Genomic DNA, 20,042 nt, shown 5'->3' with positions numbered 1-20,042 from the left:
CAGAGAACTACAGTAATATATGTGTACCTATTTCATAGCAGCACAATTCACAATAGCCAAAATTTGGACCAACCTAGGTGTTCATCAACAGTAGAAATGGATTACAAACTTATGGGAAATACACACAATGAAATTCTACTCAGCAATAAAGTAGAACAAAATTATGTCATTCATAAAAGATGGTAAGACCTGGAGAACATTATTTTAAGTGAGATTAGCCAAGCCCAGAAATAGAAGGGATATATGTTTTCTCTAATATGCGCAAACTAGGGATTATTAGGTGTACCAGAGGGACTCCAGATAATGGAGGGGAAACCTCAGCGAAGCCAGGAAGGAAGGGTAGGGGATAAAGAAGGCTGAGGTTAATCAACTGAAAACCTACATGCAGCTATGTGTATACATGTGAATATAACATTGTTAACCTGAACACTCAGTACTGGAAGGGAAGGAAATGGGGAAGGGGGGAGGGCACCAAGTACTGTGTGAATATATGCCATTGTCAACATGATCCACATTATGATGTGAGACTATAGTGCACTAATAAAATAAATAAAATTAAAAAAATAAAAAGGGTTCGGGGTACCACTGAGTGGTAGAGTGTAACCCGAGTTCAATCCCTTAAAAAAAAAAAATAGCCAGACATGGTAGCCCATGCCATCCTAGTAATTGGGAGATATAAGGATTGCAGACTTGAGGCCAGACTCAGCAACTTAGCGACACCCTATTTCAAATTAAAAAATAAAAAAAGCTGGGGTATAGCTTGGAGGTAGAATGCCCCTGGGTTCAATCCCCAGTACCAAAAAAAAAAAAAAAAAAAGAAAAAGTCCAAAATCGTACTAGAGATAGCATTCAAACTCAGATCAAAACTGCCTGCAGGGGAAGCTTTATATTTATTTCCATATATAATTTATTAAATCCTTTAAATGACTAGCTCTGTTATCCTACAAAAAAAAAAAAAAAAAAAAACCACAATTCATTCCCAAATTGAGATTGTAACATCATGAATCCTCAGAAGGTAGTTCAATATAATAAAATGCAGTTTGGTATAATTGATACACATAAGCTTACAAAAAAATTTCCTAAATATAGCTGTTGATATTAATGCATGAAAATTTTATTTGTGAGTCATAGTTTAGTGAATCAAACCTGAAAATAAGACATTATTTCCTGAGAAATAAACAATCATGATTGCTCTTATTTCTGTCCATCCCCACAGTGCTCATTTCCAAAGGTGGTCTTATTTCCATGTGCCAGGACGATTCCCAGGGCCAATGGGGGACCCTTCTGGAGGTGGGGGCAATCTTCTCACCACTTCTACAGCAATCCTCAGGTACGCTTTGGCCTGAAAAAGAGCAGACTCATTTGTTCTGTATTTCTCCCCAGGAGACAGTGAAGGACTCATGAACAGTTTGTTATAAATGCCTGCTGTATTTGAGAGTAAACCTGCCAAGTGAGATGAGGAGGCTCAGTAGTGAGAAGATAATGTTGTGCATATTACTGGGTGGCCAACCAACCTACCTACCTTCCTTCCTTCCTTCCTTCCTTCCTTCCTTCCTTCCATCCATCCATCCATCCATCCATCTTTCCTTACTTCCTTTCTTCCATCCTTCCTTCCCTCCCTCTTTTCCTTTCCTTTATTTTCTTTTTTCTTTTCTCTTCTTTTCCTTTTGGTGCTGGGGATTGACCTCAGGGACATTTGACCTCTAAGCTATACCTCCAGCCCTATTTAATTTATTATTATTATTTTTTATTTTGAAACAGGGTCTCACTAAGTTGCGGAGGGCCTTGCATGTTGCTGAGGCTGGCTGTAAACCTGCGATTCTCCTGTCTCAGCCTCCCAAGTACTAGGATTACAGGCGTTTGTCACCATGCCTGGCTGGAAGGTGACTTTCTGAAAAAAAAATATTTAGTACAGACAAACTAATCCTGGTATCAGCAAACTATTAAAACAGTCTAGTTGCAGAAAAAAGTATACCTTTCTCCTGACAAACTGATATCTTGAGTTAAACACTGACAACATTTCTCTGGCATAGAAGTGTCAATCATTTTAAAGAGTATTATTTGTTACCACCCCATGGTTTACTTTTAGGAAGTATTTTCTTCATTCACCTTAAGAATGGCTTGCAATACTATCAGGTGACAACTACAGGCTTTTTTACCTAGTAAATTCTGGATAGCATGTAAGAATTCCTGGTTCACTTGCTACACCCTCCCCAGTGCAATGAATTACCAAGAGCAGCTCCAAGCAGAGCGAGCCACAGCTGATTGGATACCCACATGTCCTCATTAGAACAATGATCATGATGCTTGAATTTTAGGAATTGTTTTTTTTTTTTTTGTTTTTGTTTTTGTTTTTTTTTGGAAGCCCTTCTACCTCCGGGCTATACTCCCAGACCTATTTTTACATTTTTATTTGGAAACAGGGTCTCCTAAGCCAGCGCGCGCGGCTGGCTTCGAACCTGTGCGATCCTCCTGTCTCTGCCTCCCAAGCGCAGGGATTACAAGCGTGCGCCACCACGCCCGGCTTGAATTTTAGGAATTGTTTTAAATAATCTTCATGAAAACATTAACTTATTCATACAATGTATAAAACACAATACTAAGATTTTCTAAAACCATTAATTCCTACACTGATATAGTTAAGAACATACTTCTATTAGTACAGTTAAAATTCAATGGTTACTCAATATTTGGCAAGTATTTAATTTATCCTTAGCTGTGAGAGAGAGTTCTTACTTTATAAACAAGGAAGCCCAGATTCAGAAAGGAGGAGAGAATATAAGGCATAACAGCTGGTATATGAGGAGCTGGGCTTTGAAACTGATAAGACTTTGAACCTAGGCTGACCAGCGCTGACAGTACAAACAGGACTCTGTGGTCTGTTTGCAGACTTGATGAAGTGCTTTAGGTGTTTCACACACCTTTTTTAAAGACAGTCAGAGCAGTAATAGCTGACTCGTGTTTTATTTTACCAGAAAAGTGTTAAAATTTCATTTAAAAGTCCTTGAAAGAAAAAGCTCTCAAAATATGAATAAGGCTTTAAATGTTTTTACTGAGTACCAATTATACCAAGTACTTCACATGTAAATGATCTCAATCATGTAAAAGAAGCATCGTGGGCTCAACTAAGGTGAAGAAACTGGGAGTAGTCTGCTCAAGGTCAAGAGGTCAGCCCACTGGGAACACTCAAACCTGGTCCCACTCGCCCACTCTTACTTCATCATATATTAATCTGTAAACTCATGAAACTATTGTAATCATAATGCGAAGCCTAAAAATGATTTTGGTCTTTGCTACAATTAACAGAAACAACAGTTTTGGTTTGAAAATGGAACTAATCTGCACTTATAAAGAATGTGTTAATTTTCACTCCTAGTTTTTATAAATACCTTTTATCTCTGAGTGGCTTTTCCAGGTTTTTATGCCTAATAATTTGTGATGAAAACTTAAAGTTTACTAAAGCATACCAAGATGAGGACATCATTCTGTAATCTTATAATCTTTTAGTAGTTAATCCATATTAAATTAGGGACATAAACCTACCAGAACACAAAAAATTTAAAGGATTCTAGAATAATCAAATTTGCCACATTTAACTTTTGCTTTTTAATGACTTATCTTCAAGCTTACACTTCCAATGTATCATACTTAAGATTGTCATTTGCTGAAAACCCACTGAAAGTACTTAGTTGAACAATTTCAATTCCTATAAAACTGTTGAGACTGAGTTTTTTCTTTTCAGCCAATGCTGAAATGATGTATTTCAACAAATACACCTTGGTTCTTATTGTATGCAAAGGATTATGTTGGGAAATCTGTGGGATGTAATGATATAAAAAGGATGCACATCAGCTCACTGTGAAGAGCTGGGACCTTGAAGGCAGGCCAGGGTTGGAATCTTGGCTTCTTACTTATTAGTGGATGGGCCTTGGGCAAGTTACATTACCACGCTAGTCTCAATTTTCTTATCTATAAAGTGGTTATAATAACAGCATCTACCTCCAAGGGTTTGGGGAGCACCAGGTGAAAATGAGGCTTGTGAAGTGCTGATAGAGAGGAAGCAATGAGCCTCAGGAGCTGCAGCTCTTATTATGAAGCCATGAAGTTTATAGTCTCACTGAAGAGGTCACATGAGCATGTCCTTTGAACACTTTTCCCATCTGAGGAAAAATTAAGTGAAATCCATCCTTTTTCTTTAATACATATCTAGCAAAAAGGTCTCACGTACATCATATGGAAAAATATGATTTAGACTTCTCAGACTATTAATGCTTCCTTCTTTCACCAACTCATCTCTACGTAGACTAAACATTCTCTCCTATTCTAGATCTTTTAATTACACTATCTAGAGGCAGAATGGATACAGCGAGACCCTATCTGTCTGCTCTGTTATTAACAAGCAACAGGGGAGAAATAGTAAACAAAGTGAAAAAAGCATATAGAAGTTTCCTTTGTCTTTGTTTTAAAATATCTGAAGTTCTAATTTATCATACAGGATCATTCCCTATTAAGGCCCAGAGGTGATAATTTAGAAATAAAAAGTTTCTGCTTATATTTGAAAGCCTTTACCAGGCATATCATATAGCACAGCTGTCTGTATATTTTTACTTGATAAAAAGATAAAACCACAAAATTATCAGTCAATCCTGGGTCCATTCCTGGTGTTCTGAGTTCAGTCAAAGGCAAAGATAGTTTTAATCAAATCAACAATTATAATCTGACCTGTATGACAAACTCTTTCAACTTTATCAATGATACCTCAGATTTACCACAATTCATACCTTTAAGTGAATCGATATCTTTTTGTGTTTGCCTCTTCTGAAAGTTAAATGTTATTGGGAAAGTTAATGCCTAAATCTTAAAGGATTTTATGGGTAGAGAGCAAGAGTCCTGATACTTGGTGTTGGAAGAGGGAGTGATGGAATAGAAGAGAATGTGGAGAAAGAAGGAAGACAGAAAGCAAAATACAAAACTTTTATTGATTTGTAATTATGCCTGTGGCTCAGACCCTAAAAGCAGAAAATAAAATGCTGTCAGGTTAATGATTAAAAACTAATTTTGTAGGTTACATCCGATTAACTTTTATAGAAGTTTATGCTGGCAAGTAAATGCTCCCTTCATTCTTTAAATGAAGATGTACAATGGGCATGAGCTTCTATGAATGCTACAGGATCTGTTGAAAGGGCAGTGATTTTACTTTCTGAGAACAAATTTCTATTTGAATTTGTAGGGGAAAAGGAAAGAGAATTACCAGGAGGCAAAAGTCATCAGAAGACCACCTGGAAAGATCCAGATTCCAGGACTCAATTACAGCTTCCTAACACTGAGGCATTAACATCTTTAATGTAGAAGCTGGGAGCTCTACTCTCATCTCATGACTCATATTTTGCTACTTTGAATTTCAAATGCCATCCAAGAGTGACATTTACTTGATGCTATGTAAGGAGAAGGTCATAAGTGGACTCAGCCCTTTAATAAAAGGGAAGAGGAAAGACACTTCATGTCATGACATCTTAGATGGGAAGTTTCAGATGGTAATAAGTAGAGTTGCGTTCTATTTGGCATTTTTCAAAGTATCTTACCATTATTATCTCATTTCATTGTGACATAAATTTATAGCTAGAGAGAAAGGTTCAAGAGGTCAAGATAACTGCTTCGGGTTACACTTAGAAAATGGCAAAGCTGGTAATGAAACCCTATGCTGATTCAGATTTAGTCTTTCCTTTGCATGCAGACATCCCATTTGAGAATCTAACAAAAGTCCTTGTCTAGTTCTCCAGAAAAATGTATCTTCACACATTTGCGATAAATTTCAGTAGATTCTCAGACCCACGTTAAGATCCTCTGTGTTGTGCCCCATGACTGTGCGCCAATGGAACCCAAGGGGCAGAGTCTGCTCATCCTCTTCTCTAGATCGCTGTCACATGAAGAACTGAGCTGAAAGCCAGCTCATATACACAACAGACAGACACTGAACTAACCTTATGATTCTTAGGAAGTGAAGCCGATATTGCAGTGGGGGGAGAATACAGGGACTATGTATCAGAGCTGAGTGTGGAACCAGCTTTTAGTACTATCTTAGACAAGGTTCCTTAATGTAAATGAACCTTTGCTTATTTGCCTAAAAAAATGAAGATTATTATACCTATTTTGCAAAGATGCTACTATCAGAATCAAATAAAAAAATCTAGTGAATGCATTGAACCAGTCTTAGAAGGAAATGAAGAAATCATAGTTTTTAGTATAGGACCTAGAAGGTGGTAAACTGAAAAGACATCAATCATTTGAAAAAAAAAACAGATTTGCTTTTTCCTACAATTGCCTTATCCTACAATTTAATAATAGCTCTGCAACCCTAGGAAAATTATTTAACTTCATTGAACCTGTTTCCTCATCTGCAATATGTAGACTATCTACATATTGCACTAAGTTGTTGGGAGGATTTGTAAGGATAGAAATAGTGTAAGTAAGGTGTCTAACAGGGCTTGATACCATGCAATTACTGCTATTATTAGGAGTATGATTAATAATAATGAATGTTTGTAATCCAAAAGTAGGAAGTAGTATCTTCCATGGAAGAGAACAAGATGGAAGAGAACAAGATACAAAGTACTATTTTTCCCTCTTCTCATGGCCATGTCTAAATCTTAAAACTAACGAGAAGCTTTCCAATTGAAGACTGATAATATAACACATAAAATTATCATCTTTTTTTCAAAAAACTCACCAACTCCAAACTAGTATAAACCACAAAGGCTTAGGCTGTCCTAAGACTCTAAAAGTATCACCCAGAAAGAGTAAGATAATGGGTCTAATATTTATACAAATGTAAATCATGTTGTAAAAAATGTAATTCCAAAAACATCCATATACATGTTGTTTAGAGTTTAAAAATCATCCTATTTTGGGTGATTGTTATATGTTCTCTGTTATATGTTGTAGTACATCCCTCTAACTTTACTAAAATGTTTCTTGCTTTTGGAGAATTTCAAAGAAAAGAGCAATAATGGACAGGTAGAAAAATATTTCCAAAATCTAAACTTATAATTAAACTAGTAAGTAATTACTACTATTTATAAGAAATCACCAAGGGATGTTTTTAAATTGTCTTTTTGAGAAGTATTTAAAGGTATATAATTTTAAAATAACCCTCAATTTTCATACTTTTCATATACTACATATACAAAGCATGCCTATGGTTGTTGGGATTGCTGGACTTTAATTATGAAAGCAATAAAGAGTTATAGTTTTTTTTTAATCTGAAAGCTTTCTAAGAAAGACTGAAAAGGGAATATAATATTTAATATCTGAAAGGCAAAGAAAAGAAAAACAATGACAATGCTGTTTTTACTCAAAGATCATATTGCTAGCAACTCAATCACCTATGCTATCTATAACTGCTGACTCCTGGGAAAGGAAAAGGCCCCTGGGTCCCTAAAAGAGATAACTCAAACCATAAGCTTTACTTCTACAATATTCTTGATTTACTTGACTCTTATTTTATTTACAACTCTACTTGAATGTGGCTCTTTTATTTTCCAGCTCACAGAAGATTAAAGAAAGCAAACTAAAATGAAAAGAGTGATAGTTATGAATGAACAAAGTAACAGTACTATAAATTTATCCCCATTAGCTAAGGAGATAAAAAAGAAAAAAAGAAAATCTATTAGAAGATTGATTTGGGCTGCTCAGGAAAGAGGCACAAAAACTACTTCGAAACTGATATTCTAGATGACAACTCAATATTCAAGTTAAACAGCACTACTTAGGAGGGAGAAATGTATTTGATTGATTTTATTTCTATTTTTAAGAAGATTAAAATAAAAAATTTTGTGCTTAAAGATTTCACGATTTGGCAACTTTGAAAATCTACTGACTGTATCCTCAGTGGTGTTGGCTAATGTAACACTACTAGTCTTTCCACTCCACCTCCCCAGTCCTATTTGTTAAAATAAGATACAATGAAAATCTCATTTCTAATGATTAGATACCCTCTATCTATCCAATGTTACACTTTCTTACATTAAGTTCCCTTCTTCCAACAATCAGCTGAACTTGTAATACTGAAATAAAATAAACTTGAGGTAAGAATTTTATTAACTCTCACTATTTGTGCTGTTCACAACCAAACTAGATGGTTGATGATTTCTCTGTAGGTGAATTTGTTGAGCTGATGGTTTAGAGACAACACTGGAAGCCTGTCATTTAAAACAGTGATTAACTTAAAGATGTGTTGGACAAGGTAACTAATATTTGTTTATATATATGCTCTGCAAACAGATAAAACCTGATCATCCCAATTTTCAGTATATCAAAATGTATATATATTCCATAAAAACATAAAACTATACATTTAAAACATAACTTACCTCATCACTTTCAGGCTGTGAAAACACAACTGGCTGGCCTGTATCTGAAGCTTCTCTTATGTTGAGGTGTAAAGGAATGTCTCCTAAAAGAGCCCACGAGATATCTGTTAGTACAGGAGAAGCCTATTGCAGGCATTTGGAATCTCTATTTAAACTTTGGAATGAATATGAACTAAAATCATTACCATTAAGCTGAGTTACAGTTATCCTCAATTTGCTAAATCTCTGCAAAAGGAATTTCAAATGAAAATTAGGGGCAAATATTCCATTTGAGGATGGAACAGTAGCTGCACGTGTATGTATTATACATGAAAGCTTTGTGGCAGCCAGTCAAGGGGATGAGGCCTCTGATTTATTCTTTGCTGGAGGTCTTCCAGCATGGGATATCTTAGAAGACATTCACAAGTTATTTTTGCCTGTAATATTATATCATGCTACACAGTAAGAAGAAGTTGAAGAGTTAAAGATACAGAGGTAAAGTGGTCCAAAGTAAAATGAAATGCCTTCCTGATGCTGGCAGACAAGTAAGCTAACGGAACTGTTAGAAAAGTAGGCCAGCTGGGCGTGGTGGCACATACTTGTAATCCCCGCACTTAGGAGGTGGAGACAGAAGGATCGCGCAGGTTCAAAGCCAGCCGCCCTGGCTTAAGAGACCCTGTTTCCAAATAAAAATATATAAATAGGTCTGGGAGTGTAACCTGGAGGTAGAAGGGTTTCCAGGAAGCCCAGTACCACCACCAAGAAAAAAAAAAAAAAAAAAAAAAAAGAAAGAAAGAAAGAAAGCCGGGCATGGTGGATCCCTGTGCTTGGGAGGCTGAGACAGGAGGATCACACAGGTTCGAAGCCAGCCTCGGCTACTTAGTGAGACCCTGTTTCCAAATAAAATATAAAACAGGTCTGGAGTATAGCCCGGAGGTAGAAAGCCTCTGGGTTCCACCCCTAGTACCAACAAAAAAAAAAAAAAAAGAAAAGAAAAGAAAAGTATGCCACACCTGTTATTCCAACTATCTACCTCTTTATCAAGCAGAATTATTTTTCTCTTGTTATTTACCAATCTGTATGGCACTATATATAATTTATGAGCTTGGAGAGTTCTCAGGAAGCATATAATAAGAACTTGTATACAGACAGTGGTTGGAGAAGTTTTTCCTGAGAATATATTACTATTAGATGGTGGAATTTAAGAGCAAAATGATCTGACCCATTACTGAATATACTTTTCCATAACACCATCAGAAATGAAGACTTTCAAAGGCTGAGATTTAAAATGCAGTAAATGGAGTTTAAGTAGAATCAACTCATCACGGATCTCAGCTTTCTCAACACCACTCTAAACCAATGCAGTTATTGCAGTGTGTGTGTGTGTGTGTGTGTGTGTGTGTGTGTGTGTGTGTGTGTTATAAGTAACTCAACACCCTTCTAGGAAATGTAGAATGCACGTAATGCAGAAGTATATGATACAGAAGTATTTTAATTTGTTATGAAGTATATGGCAGGGATAGATATTTCATGCTATTGCCAGCAAATTTTGCCATCTTAACTCTTGAAGTCTTTCCTTAAGATCTAACAGCCAACTGACAAAATGCAGGACAATTTCAGTGGCCACTAAAAGACTGGCTTTTCAGTAAATTTTATTTCTATATTATAGAAAATTATCACAGGAACAGATGGGTTAAAATGAGTTACAGAAAATGTTTAAAAATCCATAAGGATTTTTTTCCTGACTTTTTTTTTTTTTTTTTTCAGTACTAGGGATTGAACCCAGGGGCATTCTACCTCCAAGCTACACCCCCCAGGCCTATTTTTTATTCTTAATTTTTTTTTTTTTTTTTTTTTTTTGGTGGTACTGGGTTCCTGGAAGCCCTTCTACCTCTGGGCTACACTCCCAGACTTATTTTTTTTAATATTTTTATTTGGAAACAGGGTCTCTTAAGCCAGGGCGGCTGGCTTCGAACCTGAGCAATCCTCCTGTCTCCACCTCCCAAGCGCGGGGATTACAAGTGTGCACCACCATGCCCCGCTATTCTTAATTTTTAAACAAGATCTCATTAGGTTGCAGAGGATCTTACTTAGTAGTTGAGGCTGTCCAAAAGCTACAATTCTCCTGTTTCAGCCTCCCAAGTACTGGGATTACAAGTGTGTACCACCATTCCCGGCTCTCCTGACTTATTAACTACCATTATAGTAAGGAATCCTGAATTATTTCTCTTCTACTGTAGAAACAGAAATAAAATAAATAAACCCTTCTCACTCATAAAGCCACCTATTCACACTGTTTCTACCCTCCAGAAACACACACTCCTACCTATGGACCCACAAGAGCAGACCAAGAAAGAAAACCTTGTTAGAAAATAGATGGTCTAGTGAGTGTGGTCATGGGCTGACAGTTCTATCTAGAAAGGAGTAAAGGCATAATGAGGGGCAGTAGGGGTATGAAAAGTATCTGTGGAGGGCTAGGTCTCAAAGAAGTGAGGAATATTTCAAATACAGAACAGGTAATTTCTCTGAGAGGGTATAAAACTAACTACTATGCCTAAACTCTTCTTACAGACAAATGCAAAGGTTCTAAAGAATTATTTTTACCAAATAACCAAAAAATATAATCCAAAGGACAAAAATAAATTAAGTGGCTGTCAGAAATCAATACTGGACAAATGGGATTCTTGGGGGGGGGCGCTCAGTCAGCTAGAAGGCCTTAGCTGAGAGTGATACTCCCCTGATTTCTGGTCATCATTTCCAATTTCGACCTCTTCATAACGGGGTCTCCTGCTCTAGTTCACAGGAGAGTCCTTGTGGACCTCATGCCTCTCTTAAAAGGAGGAGATAGGTCCTGAGGTGGAACTCTAAATTATTTCCCGCCTAACACTGTTAGACATAGCAGTCCATGGCACCATCCAGTTTTTGTGACCTGTAATCAGGGTTTGTTTTTTTTTTTTTTTTTACATTTTTAGGCAACTGTAAATTTGTGAGCTGCTGGTTAAATAGAACTTCCGAATATGATATTGTTGCTCTATGAGATGTTGCAAATTCTAAATAAATTGTACCACTCATAAGTTAGGGAATTACTATATTGTCAGCATAATTCAATAATGACATTATAATTATACATTTAATTTAGTATATAAGTGAATGTCAATCTGTTATGTCATTATGCAGATTTGGAAAATTGAACTTTCTAAGTTAGTTAAATGAAAAACAGTTGCAGAATATAATTAGTGGGTGTAATTATAGCGATGTATCAAAATATACCATTAGTATTCACCTGGCATTGTAGTCGCTGCAATAGTGCAAATGCAAAACAATAATACATTTAACATTAACTTTTAGAAACTTAATTTTAATTGAGAATGTTTTGAAATTCTTTGATCTCTAAGGGATCTTAATTTCTAACTATCTAAAACCAATAATTCATTCCATGCCTCCCTTATTCAGCATGTAACATATGCCTTTGCCCAGAACAGAAATGTACTTACAATTAGCATATCAAAACACATTTTCTAAAAAATCCACTAAGTTGCTCATGGATTTTTGAAACATCATGTTTTATCCTAAGTCTAAGTTTTTCTCAATTAATACATAATTCTAGATCTCCTTAAAGCACTAATTCTTTAATTCAGTGCTCTGAACAGTGTATACAATGTAATTTTCAGGTGTTAAAGTTAATAGACATAGAAATCAAAACATTATCAAAAACAGTAAATATAGCCAGGCAAGTTGGTGCATGACTGTAATCCCAGTACTTGAGAAACTGAAACAGGAAGATCACGCGTTCAAAGACAGCCTTAGCAATGTAGCAAGACTCTTAGCAACCAAGCAAGACACTGCTTTAAAACAACAACAACAACAAAAAAGGATTGAGGGTGTACTTGAAGGTATAAAGTCTTTGGGTTTAATCTCTAGTTCTCATCCATCCGTCAAAAAAAAAAAAAAAGTAAATGTAGTCATTTTAACGCTGAAAGAGTGAGCAAATGAAGAACTGCTCAGGAAAGCATTTTTATATATGCCTCAGGAACTAACACTTATAGAGGTTGACATACTGACCAGGTATTTTCATATATACCTATACTGAGATATTATGCCCAACTTAGCAAACAAGCTAATGACCATCCTTTAAAATACAGCTTCAAATCACTGTACTTGGACCAAAAAAAAAATCTATTGTCAAATTTAACTTATAGTAGAAATTATCATCGTGTTTGGCAGAACAAACCTATCTTAAAAAGACAAAGAAAGGCTAACACATAGAATGGCACCACACTGACATAAAACAAAAAGCCAAAAGCAACTTACTACTTTCTGTAACATTCTTCACCACTAAACTTCATCTCTACTTTCCCTTTTGCAACTGCTACTGGAAAAGAACATCGTATGGTCTTACCTAGAATGTCAAGATCAAGGGTCCGTGCCAGTTTTCTTGCACCATCAGTGCCAAAAATATGAGTTTTATGCTTACACTTTGGACACTGGAAAACACTCATGTTTTGGACAAGGCCAAGAACCTAGAATAATAAAAACACATCGAAGTTAAAATAAAATTAAACCAGATTTAACACATCATTTTCACAAGCTTTTATGTATACCTACTAGGTAGTGATACAATGATGTGTCAATTATGGTCTCTGCTCTCAAGGAATTCAGAAACTAGTAAGACATCAAGACACAGGTAACTGAATTTGAGGAAGAGCGCTGGGGATTTAACTCAGGGGCACTCTACCTCCAAGCTACATCACTGACCCTATTTTTTTTATTTTTTACTTGGAAACAGGGTCTTGCTAAGTTGCTGAAAGCCTTGCTAAATTGTTGAGGCTACCCTCAAACCTGCAATCCTCCTGTCTCAGCCTTCCAAATACTGGGACTACAATTGTGGGCCACCATGCCCAGCTAGTAATTAATTTTAATATAATGGTAAATGCTATAAAGAGATGAGTAAGGAGGAGTTAAAAAAAAAACTCCAGCTGGGAAGAATACGATACATTTTTTAATTGCTCATAGACAATTCTTATTTTCAAGCTGTGGGTGGCAAGAGAGAGTGAGGCCTATGGCAGAAATACACGCAGAAGGAAGAGCACAAGCAGAGGCAGCAAGACCTGAGGATTTGGGCTGAAACCTCGTGGGTGGCCGAGGCAGTGGGTAGTTTGGTAAGGAAGGGTGGTCAGAGAGTAAGGTGCTAAAAGCTACCTCTGTAATCTTGGACTCTCTTGTTCAGACATACAAAGGGTTTTTAGAGTTAAAGAGATGGGGAGGTAGTACTACATAATCAGAGTGGTTGCGATGACACAGAGGGGAGAAAGAAGAAAGTAAACCGTTGGGGCTAACAGGGGCAGAGTCTCATAGTCAGTGACAGCGAACGCAGGCTGGGTCCTTGGGGTATGTCACGTGCTAGAATAAGTGCTTTAAAGGGCCCATCTTATTTACTCTTCATGGGAACGTCACAAGATGGGTATTTCATCATCCCCATTTTATAGCTGAGAAAACTGACAATGTTAGCAAAAGAGTGAATGAACCTCAGGTCCTGTTTGAATGTTACTGTTTGAAATAAAATCTTCAAGTTTCACAGAAAATCTCCATCTCATCTCATCTAGTTTTCCTAGCTTCTGGCAAAAAATAAATCCTTAACAAACATTATTATTCATTAGTGTCTTGAATACATACACAGACTCTGCAAATATAATCTGTATTCATGTTCCTTTTAATCTCACTTTCTTATTGATGGGAAGCAGTGGCTCTTTTCCAGAATAAAAATGCACAGTACCACCATCAGAGGCTTAGAGATAACAATGTCTGTATCATCCTATCAATTCCACCGTAAGATCATCATTGTAAGTGATTAGAAAATTTGCATCTTAAATGAAGAATAGCACTGATAATCCATAATGAAACAGATAGATAGGAAGAGATAAAATTTGTTATTCTTTTTGAAAAGAGGAACACAAATGACTAAGGTTACCCAGAACACATGTAAAGAAGACAAGAGGTGAAGGACATAAATTTGTAGCAAAGCATTTCCCAAGCATCTAATATATACCCTTTTGCTGATGCAAAGTATCATAAAAATAAATTAATTGCACTGTGCTTCGATAATTCAGTAACCATCTCCAGAAAGCTAGAAACACAGCTTAATAACACAGAGTTTGTTTATTCACTAGGTCTATATAATACACTCATTGCTTGGGCAGTTTTACTGCCATTTATGTTAAATGTTATATATACCCTGACTGTAAGGCTTTCAACTTAAATATAAAAAAATATCATTCAATAAATGAGAACAGGAAAAACATTTAAAGCAAAAATCTGGCTGAGGGTATATCTCAATTAAGAAAGAACAGGTAAAGCATTCTTACCTTGGAATCTCTTAAGACTTCCCAAGACACAGTGCAAAGAGCAAGAGTGTATTTGCAGCTTGATTTACTTCTCATTATCAAATTGTTTTCTATGAATTGTAATAAATACTTCTGATACATTCTCTACAGACTACATGAACGAGATAGACATAAAATACAAAACTAAAACCAACGTTCAATGCACTCTTATTCTGTAATCAATGGGCTGACACGGCAGGCCCACAGTGGTGAGCAAAACAACCTTCATGCTTGTCCCCTCCGAGCTTGTGCTCTAGTTGGAGAAACGGAACGAACAAGAAATACACTTCTCTGGATGCAAAGTGTGACCAGAGATGAATGGAGAGGGATCAACCTACTCTAGGAGTCAGAGAGGGTTTCTTTAAAAAATGATTTGAATTAAAAGTTACCAAAAAAATTAAGTGAAACCAAAGCAAAACAGAAGAAAAACATTCTAGATGGAAGTAAAGCAGCACCAAGCTCCCTTCAAGAAACGAAGTGATCTGAGGCGTCTGAGACGTGGTGTGAAAGGGCTGAGATGAGGCTGAGAGGCAGCTCGCGGGCTCTGCCCAGGCATCTGGGTTGTGTAATGGGCACAAAGAGGAGCCATCGAGGGTTTCAGGCAATAAAGGCCTCTATGCCTGCAGTCATAGTGGACGCATCACCGATGGCGCCATCGGAGGTATAGAAAGTAACACAATATAATGGAAAGACTAAAAAGAATTTTGTTGTGTGTTTTTCTTAGACACAAATTCAAGACCATGTTCTTCAAAATGAATCTTGGGCAAAGTGCTATCTAAAATATGTCTAGTTCTCCTAAGCACAAGGTTAGTTTTTTTTTTTCTCCTCTGTAATTAGGTGAGGAGATGTAACTTGTTTTAGACAATGAAAGATGAACAGAAATACCATTATTACTTCTAGGCTGAAGCTTTAAGTGCTAATTCCCCATTGCTTTCCCTCTGTCCTGGTGACCAGTGAGCCTTCAATGGTGGCTGCTCCATCAGTCTGGGTGCCAGAGTAAGAGCTGTAGAAGAAAAGTTGCAGCCAAACCACCGTGGGCGAGAAGCATGAGAAGTACACTAGTGTGGTTGTAAGCAACTGAAATTTGAGGACAGTTAACACACATGACTTAGCCCATTTTGGCTGCTACAGAGGTATAGAAAGAAAATATTAGAATTTCTATTTTGTGGTGCTCGCTTCGGCAGCACATATACTAAAATTGGAACAATACAGAGAAGATTAGCATGGCCCCTGCGCAAGGATGACACGCAAATTTGTGAAGCGTTCCATATTAAAAAAAATAATTTCTATTTTATGATTTCCTTTTTAGTTTCAATTTTTGTGTTTTATAATGAACATGAATATAAAAACATGCATACTGTATATATAAGCAAATATATATAATACAAATAAATATTCATATGTTGGGGTATAGGCAAAGCATGATTTCCTGAAATGGATGCATAATTAAAACGTTAGGAGATAAGCAACCCTCTGTAGGCTTGAGTCAGAAATTGTGACAACAAAAACTTAGGTCTTATACTGATAACATGAAACTTCTTTGAGTTGAAGGATAACCAATGCAGTGCTGCTTCCTAGGTCCTCTGGAATAAACAAATTCCATTTAGCTTTAGAATATTCTTATCTTAAGAACTTTCTACACATATATCACTGTGCTTGGTTAAAAAACAACAACAACAACAAAATACAGGTTGTAATGGTAGAGAACTGAGCACCTAGAATTGACCCACATACGGAAGTCTTTGATTTATCATGGAGATAACATGGCATTGCATATTAATGGGATGTCCACACCGAAAATAATGAAGCTGAATCCACTATTCACCCCATTCACAAAAATTAATTCCAGGTAAATGCAAAAGGTGAAAACACTTTTAGAAGTAAATAGGTAAGTATAATTATAAGCTTGGAGACAGGCAAAATTTTTTTCTAGCAAGACACAAAAAAGCACTAAACACACCAAGTGATGCTTGTATCACTTTGAATCCTACTATGATGTGTAATTACATTGCACCAATAAAAGTATAAAAAGTACTAAGCATAAACTTAAGAACTTTCATTAAACAGGATTTTGTTAACTTAATCAAATACATCATCAACAGAGTGAAAAGTCCAGCTATAAAGTAGATGATTTCTACAACACACAAACATGACAGAGGACTTTCACCTGGAAAAAATATATATGTACACATATATGTATATATATTCCTACAAATCAATAAGAAAAAGTTAGAAATGTGAATACAACATTTACTAAAAGACATGCACAAAACTCTCCACAACAGTACTAATCATAACAGTCAAATGTCCAACAGTAAAATGGCCCAATTATGGTATCTTCACACAATGAAATGCTACACAATGAGAATGAAAGAATTATGACTATAATCAATAGTAGGAGCAAAGCTTGCAAACATAATTCCAAGCAAAATATGCAAAATATCTACTATCTCATTCCATCTATTGATACTTTATTGTCTTTATTATTTGTGTGTGTGTGGTACTGGGGATTGAACCTAGGGCACTCTACCCTCAAGCTTCACCTCAGCCCACTTTATTTTTTTATTTTGAAAGAGGGTCTCATTAGATTACTGAGAGGCCACTCTCTGTCCTCCAACCTGTGATCTCCCACTACTACATCTGTCTTATCTCATTTCATTTATACCTCCCCTTTCTATCTTCATCCCTTCCTCTGGTCCCCTTTTTCTACTTCACTGGTTTTCCTTCTAATCTCATGAGATCTATTCTCTCTAGTTTCCACCTATTAGAGAATTAGGTGTTCAACTTTCTTAGGTTCTACATGTGAGATTATTTGCCTTTCTGTGTCTGGCTTATTTCATTTGGAGCTTAATGTCTTCCAGGTTCATCCATATTGTTGTAAATGACAGAATTTTATTCTTTTTTAAGGCTGACTATATCTCAGTGTCTATCCATGATGTTGCTTCTATTCATTCATCTTTTGATGAATATTTACAATGATTTTATATCTTGGCTACTATAAATAATACAGTAAAAAATGGGATAGTAGATAGTTCTTTGATATCTGATTTCAGTTCCTTTGGATATATATATATATATATATATATATATATATATATATATATATATATATGATTATTGGTTCATATGACAACTCTATTTTTAATCTTTTTTTGTGGCACTAGGGGTGGAACCCAGGGGCATTCTACCTCCAAGCCACACCCCTAGACCTATTTTTTATTCTTTACTTTGAAACAGGGTTTCACTGAGTTGCAAAGGGCTTCACTAAGTAGCTGAGGCTGTCCTTGAACCACGATCCTCCTGTTTCAGTATCCCAAATGCTGGGATTACAAACTTGTGCCACAACATCTGGCTTCTATTTTTAATTTTTGAGGAATCTCCATACTGTTTTCCATAATGTTGCACTAATCTACACTTTCCACCAAGAGTGTGCAAAAATTGCCCTTTCTGTATACCATGACACTCAACTTTTGTCTTTTTTTTTTTTTTTTTGGTGGTACTGGGTGTGGAATCCAGGGGCTTTTCTACCTCCGGGCTATACTCCCAGACCTATTTGGAAAAAAGGTCTCACTAAGTTGCTGAGAGCCTCACTAAGTAGCTGGGGCTGGTTTTGAACCTGTGCGATCCTTCTGTTCAGCCTCCCAAGCACTGGGATTACAAATATGCAACACCACACCCAGCAACTTTTGTCTTCTTTGATAACAGCATCCTAACAAGTATAAGGTAGTATCTCATTCTGATTTTAATTTATACTTCTCTAATTAGTGATAGTAAACATTTTTAATATACTTATTGGTCATCTGTCCTTTGAAATGTCAATTCAAACCCTTTATTCATTCTTTTTCCCAGGCTGTTTTCTAACTATAAGGAGTCGAGCTCCTTATATATTTTGGATATCTCCTTACCAAATATGTGGTCTTCAAATTTTTTCACTCACCCCATGGGTTGTTTCTTCATTCTCTTGTTTCCTTGATTGTGTAATGTAACCTCATTTGTCTATTTTTGCATTTGTTGCCTCTGCTTTTGGGTGTATCTTGAAGAGGTCACAGCTCAGACTAATATCAGTTTTTTCCTCATGATTTCTTCTAATAGTTTTATAGTGTTAAGTTTTACATGAAGTCTTTAAGACATTTTAAATTAGTTTTTATATATGGTATGAATTTCATTCTTCAACATGTGGTTATCCAGTTATCCCAACACCATTTTCCCCTTCCTTCCCTCCCTCCCTCCCTTCCTTCCTTCCTTCTTTCCTTCCTTCCTCCTTCCCTCCCTCCCTCCCTCCTTTCCTTCCTTCCTTGTTTTAAGTGCTAAGGATCGAACCCAGGGACATTCGACCTCTGAGCTCCATCCCCAGCCCTTTTTATTATTTATTTTGAAACAAGGTCTTGATGAGTTGCTGAGGGGCTCACTAAATTGCTGAGGCTGGCTGTGAACTTGTGATTCTCCTGTGTCAGCCTCCCAAGCACTAGGATTGCAGGCACCACCATGCTCAGCCTCAACACCATTTATTAACAAGACTGTCCTTTTCTCCATTGCCTATATTTGGCACTTTAGAAAAAAATCAACTAACCATAAATATGTAGATTTATTTCTTGGCTATTATTCTATTTCTTGAATACAAATAATGTGTATGTTCACTTTGTAAAAATTCGTTACAGACACAGTTTGTGCCTGTTTATGTGGGTATGTCATAGTGTAATAAAAAGTTTACTTCAGAAAGAGTTGTTAAAAGAAAAGTCACAAAAATCCATTAGAACAAATAACCAAAATGATGGTATATTAGGTATCATGTATACACACAAAAACTGCTTTACATAGAAAATATCCTTTAAAAACAAAGTAGTACTTAAACATATTGAAGTCAACCACTAAGCAGAGCAAGGGAAGGAGGGACGGGGAAGGAATGTGTTGGGAATTGGGTAGGGGTTAAATCAGAGATGTGTACATGTATGTACACACACAAGTTTTTTGCCCCAATATGATGTATGAACATAATGCACCAATAAAAAATAAAAAAACAAAGTAGTAAAATTAAAGTGAGTTCACTAGTTTGAACAATTTTGTTCTTCCTAACATTTCAACAAAACACCTGAAACAAAGTCTAACACCAGAGAAGCTCTGAAAAAATGTAACAGAATAGCAACTTCCAGTAAGATAACCATTAGTCGCATTTGACTACTTACACTTGAACTGTGCCTAGTCCAACTGAGATGCACTGTAAGTATAAAATACACACTGGGCATCAATGACAGTGTAAGTGCAAGCAGTTAATTATGTGTTCTTCTTTCTTATTGAATTGTAGGGATTTTTAGTG

General features: G+C 36.3%; 1 protein-coding gene across 1 annotated transcript in view; it reads right to left on the bottom strand.

Moving 5' to 3' along the window:
* Nucleotides 1-1,237: 1,237 nt before the first annotated feature.
* The window catches only part of NUBPL (NUBP iron-sulfur cluster assembly factor, mitochondrial), a gene marked incomplete at both ends in the record, with an annotated part of 253,458 nt that continues 234,653 nt past the window's right edge, over nt 1,238-20,042 (bottom strand). The window contains 3 exons of the mRNA XM_080707130.1: nt 1,238-1,342; nt 8,370-8,452; nt 12,748-12,868. Coding sequence (XP_080563256.1) covers nt 1,238-1,342; nt 8,370-8,452; nt 12,748-12,868 — 309 coding nt within the window. The remainder of the gene's footprint in view (nt 1,343-8,369; nt 8,453-12,747; nt 12,869-20,042) is intronic.

The sequence above is a fragment of the Muscardinus avellanarius genome, assembly GCF_963383645.1.
Source record: "Muscardinus avellanarius genome assembly, chromosome: 12".
Taxonomy (NCBI): domain Eukaryota; kingdom Metazoa; phylum Chordata; class Mammalia; order Rodentia; family Gliridae; genus Muscardinus; species Muscardinus avellanarius.
The sequence above is the reverse complement of the archived record's forward strand: the minus strand, read 5'-3'. Positions and strand labels throughout refer to the sequence as shown.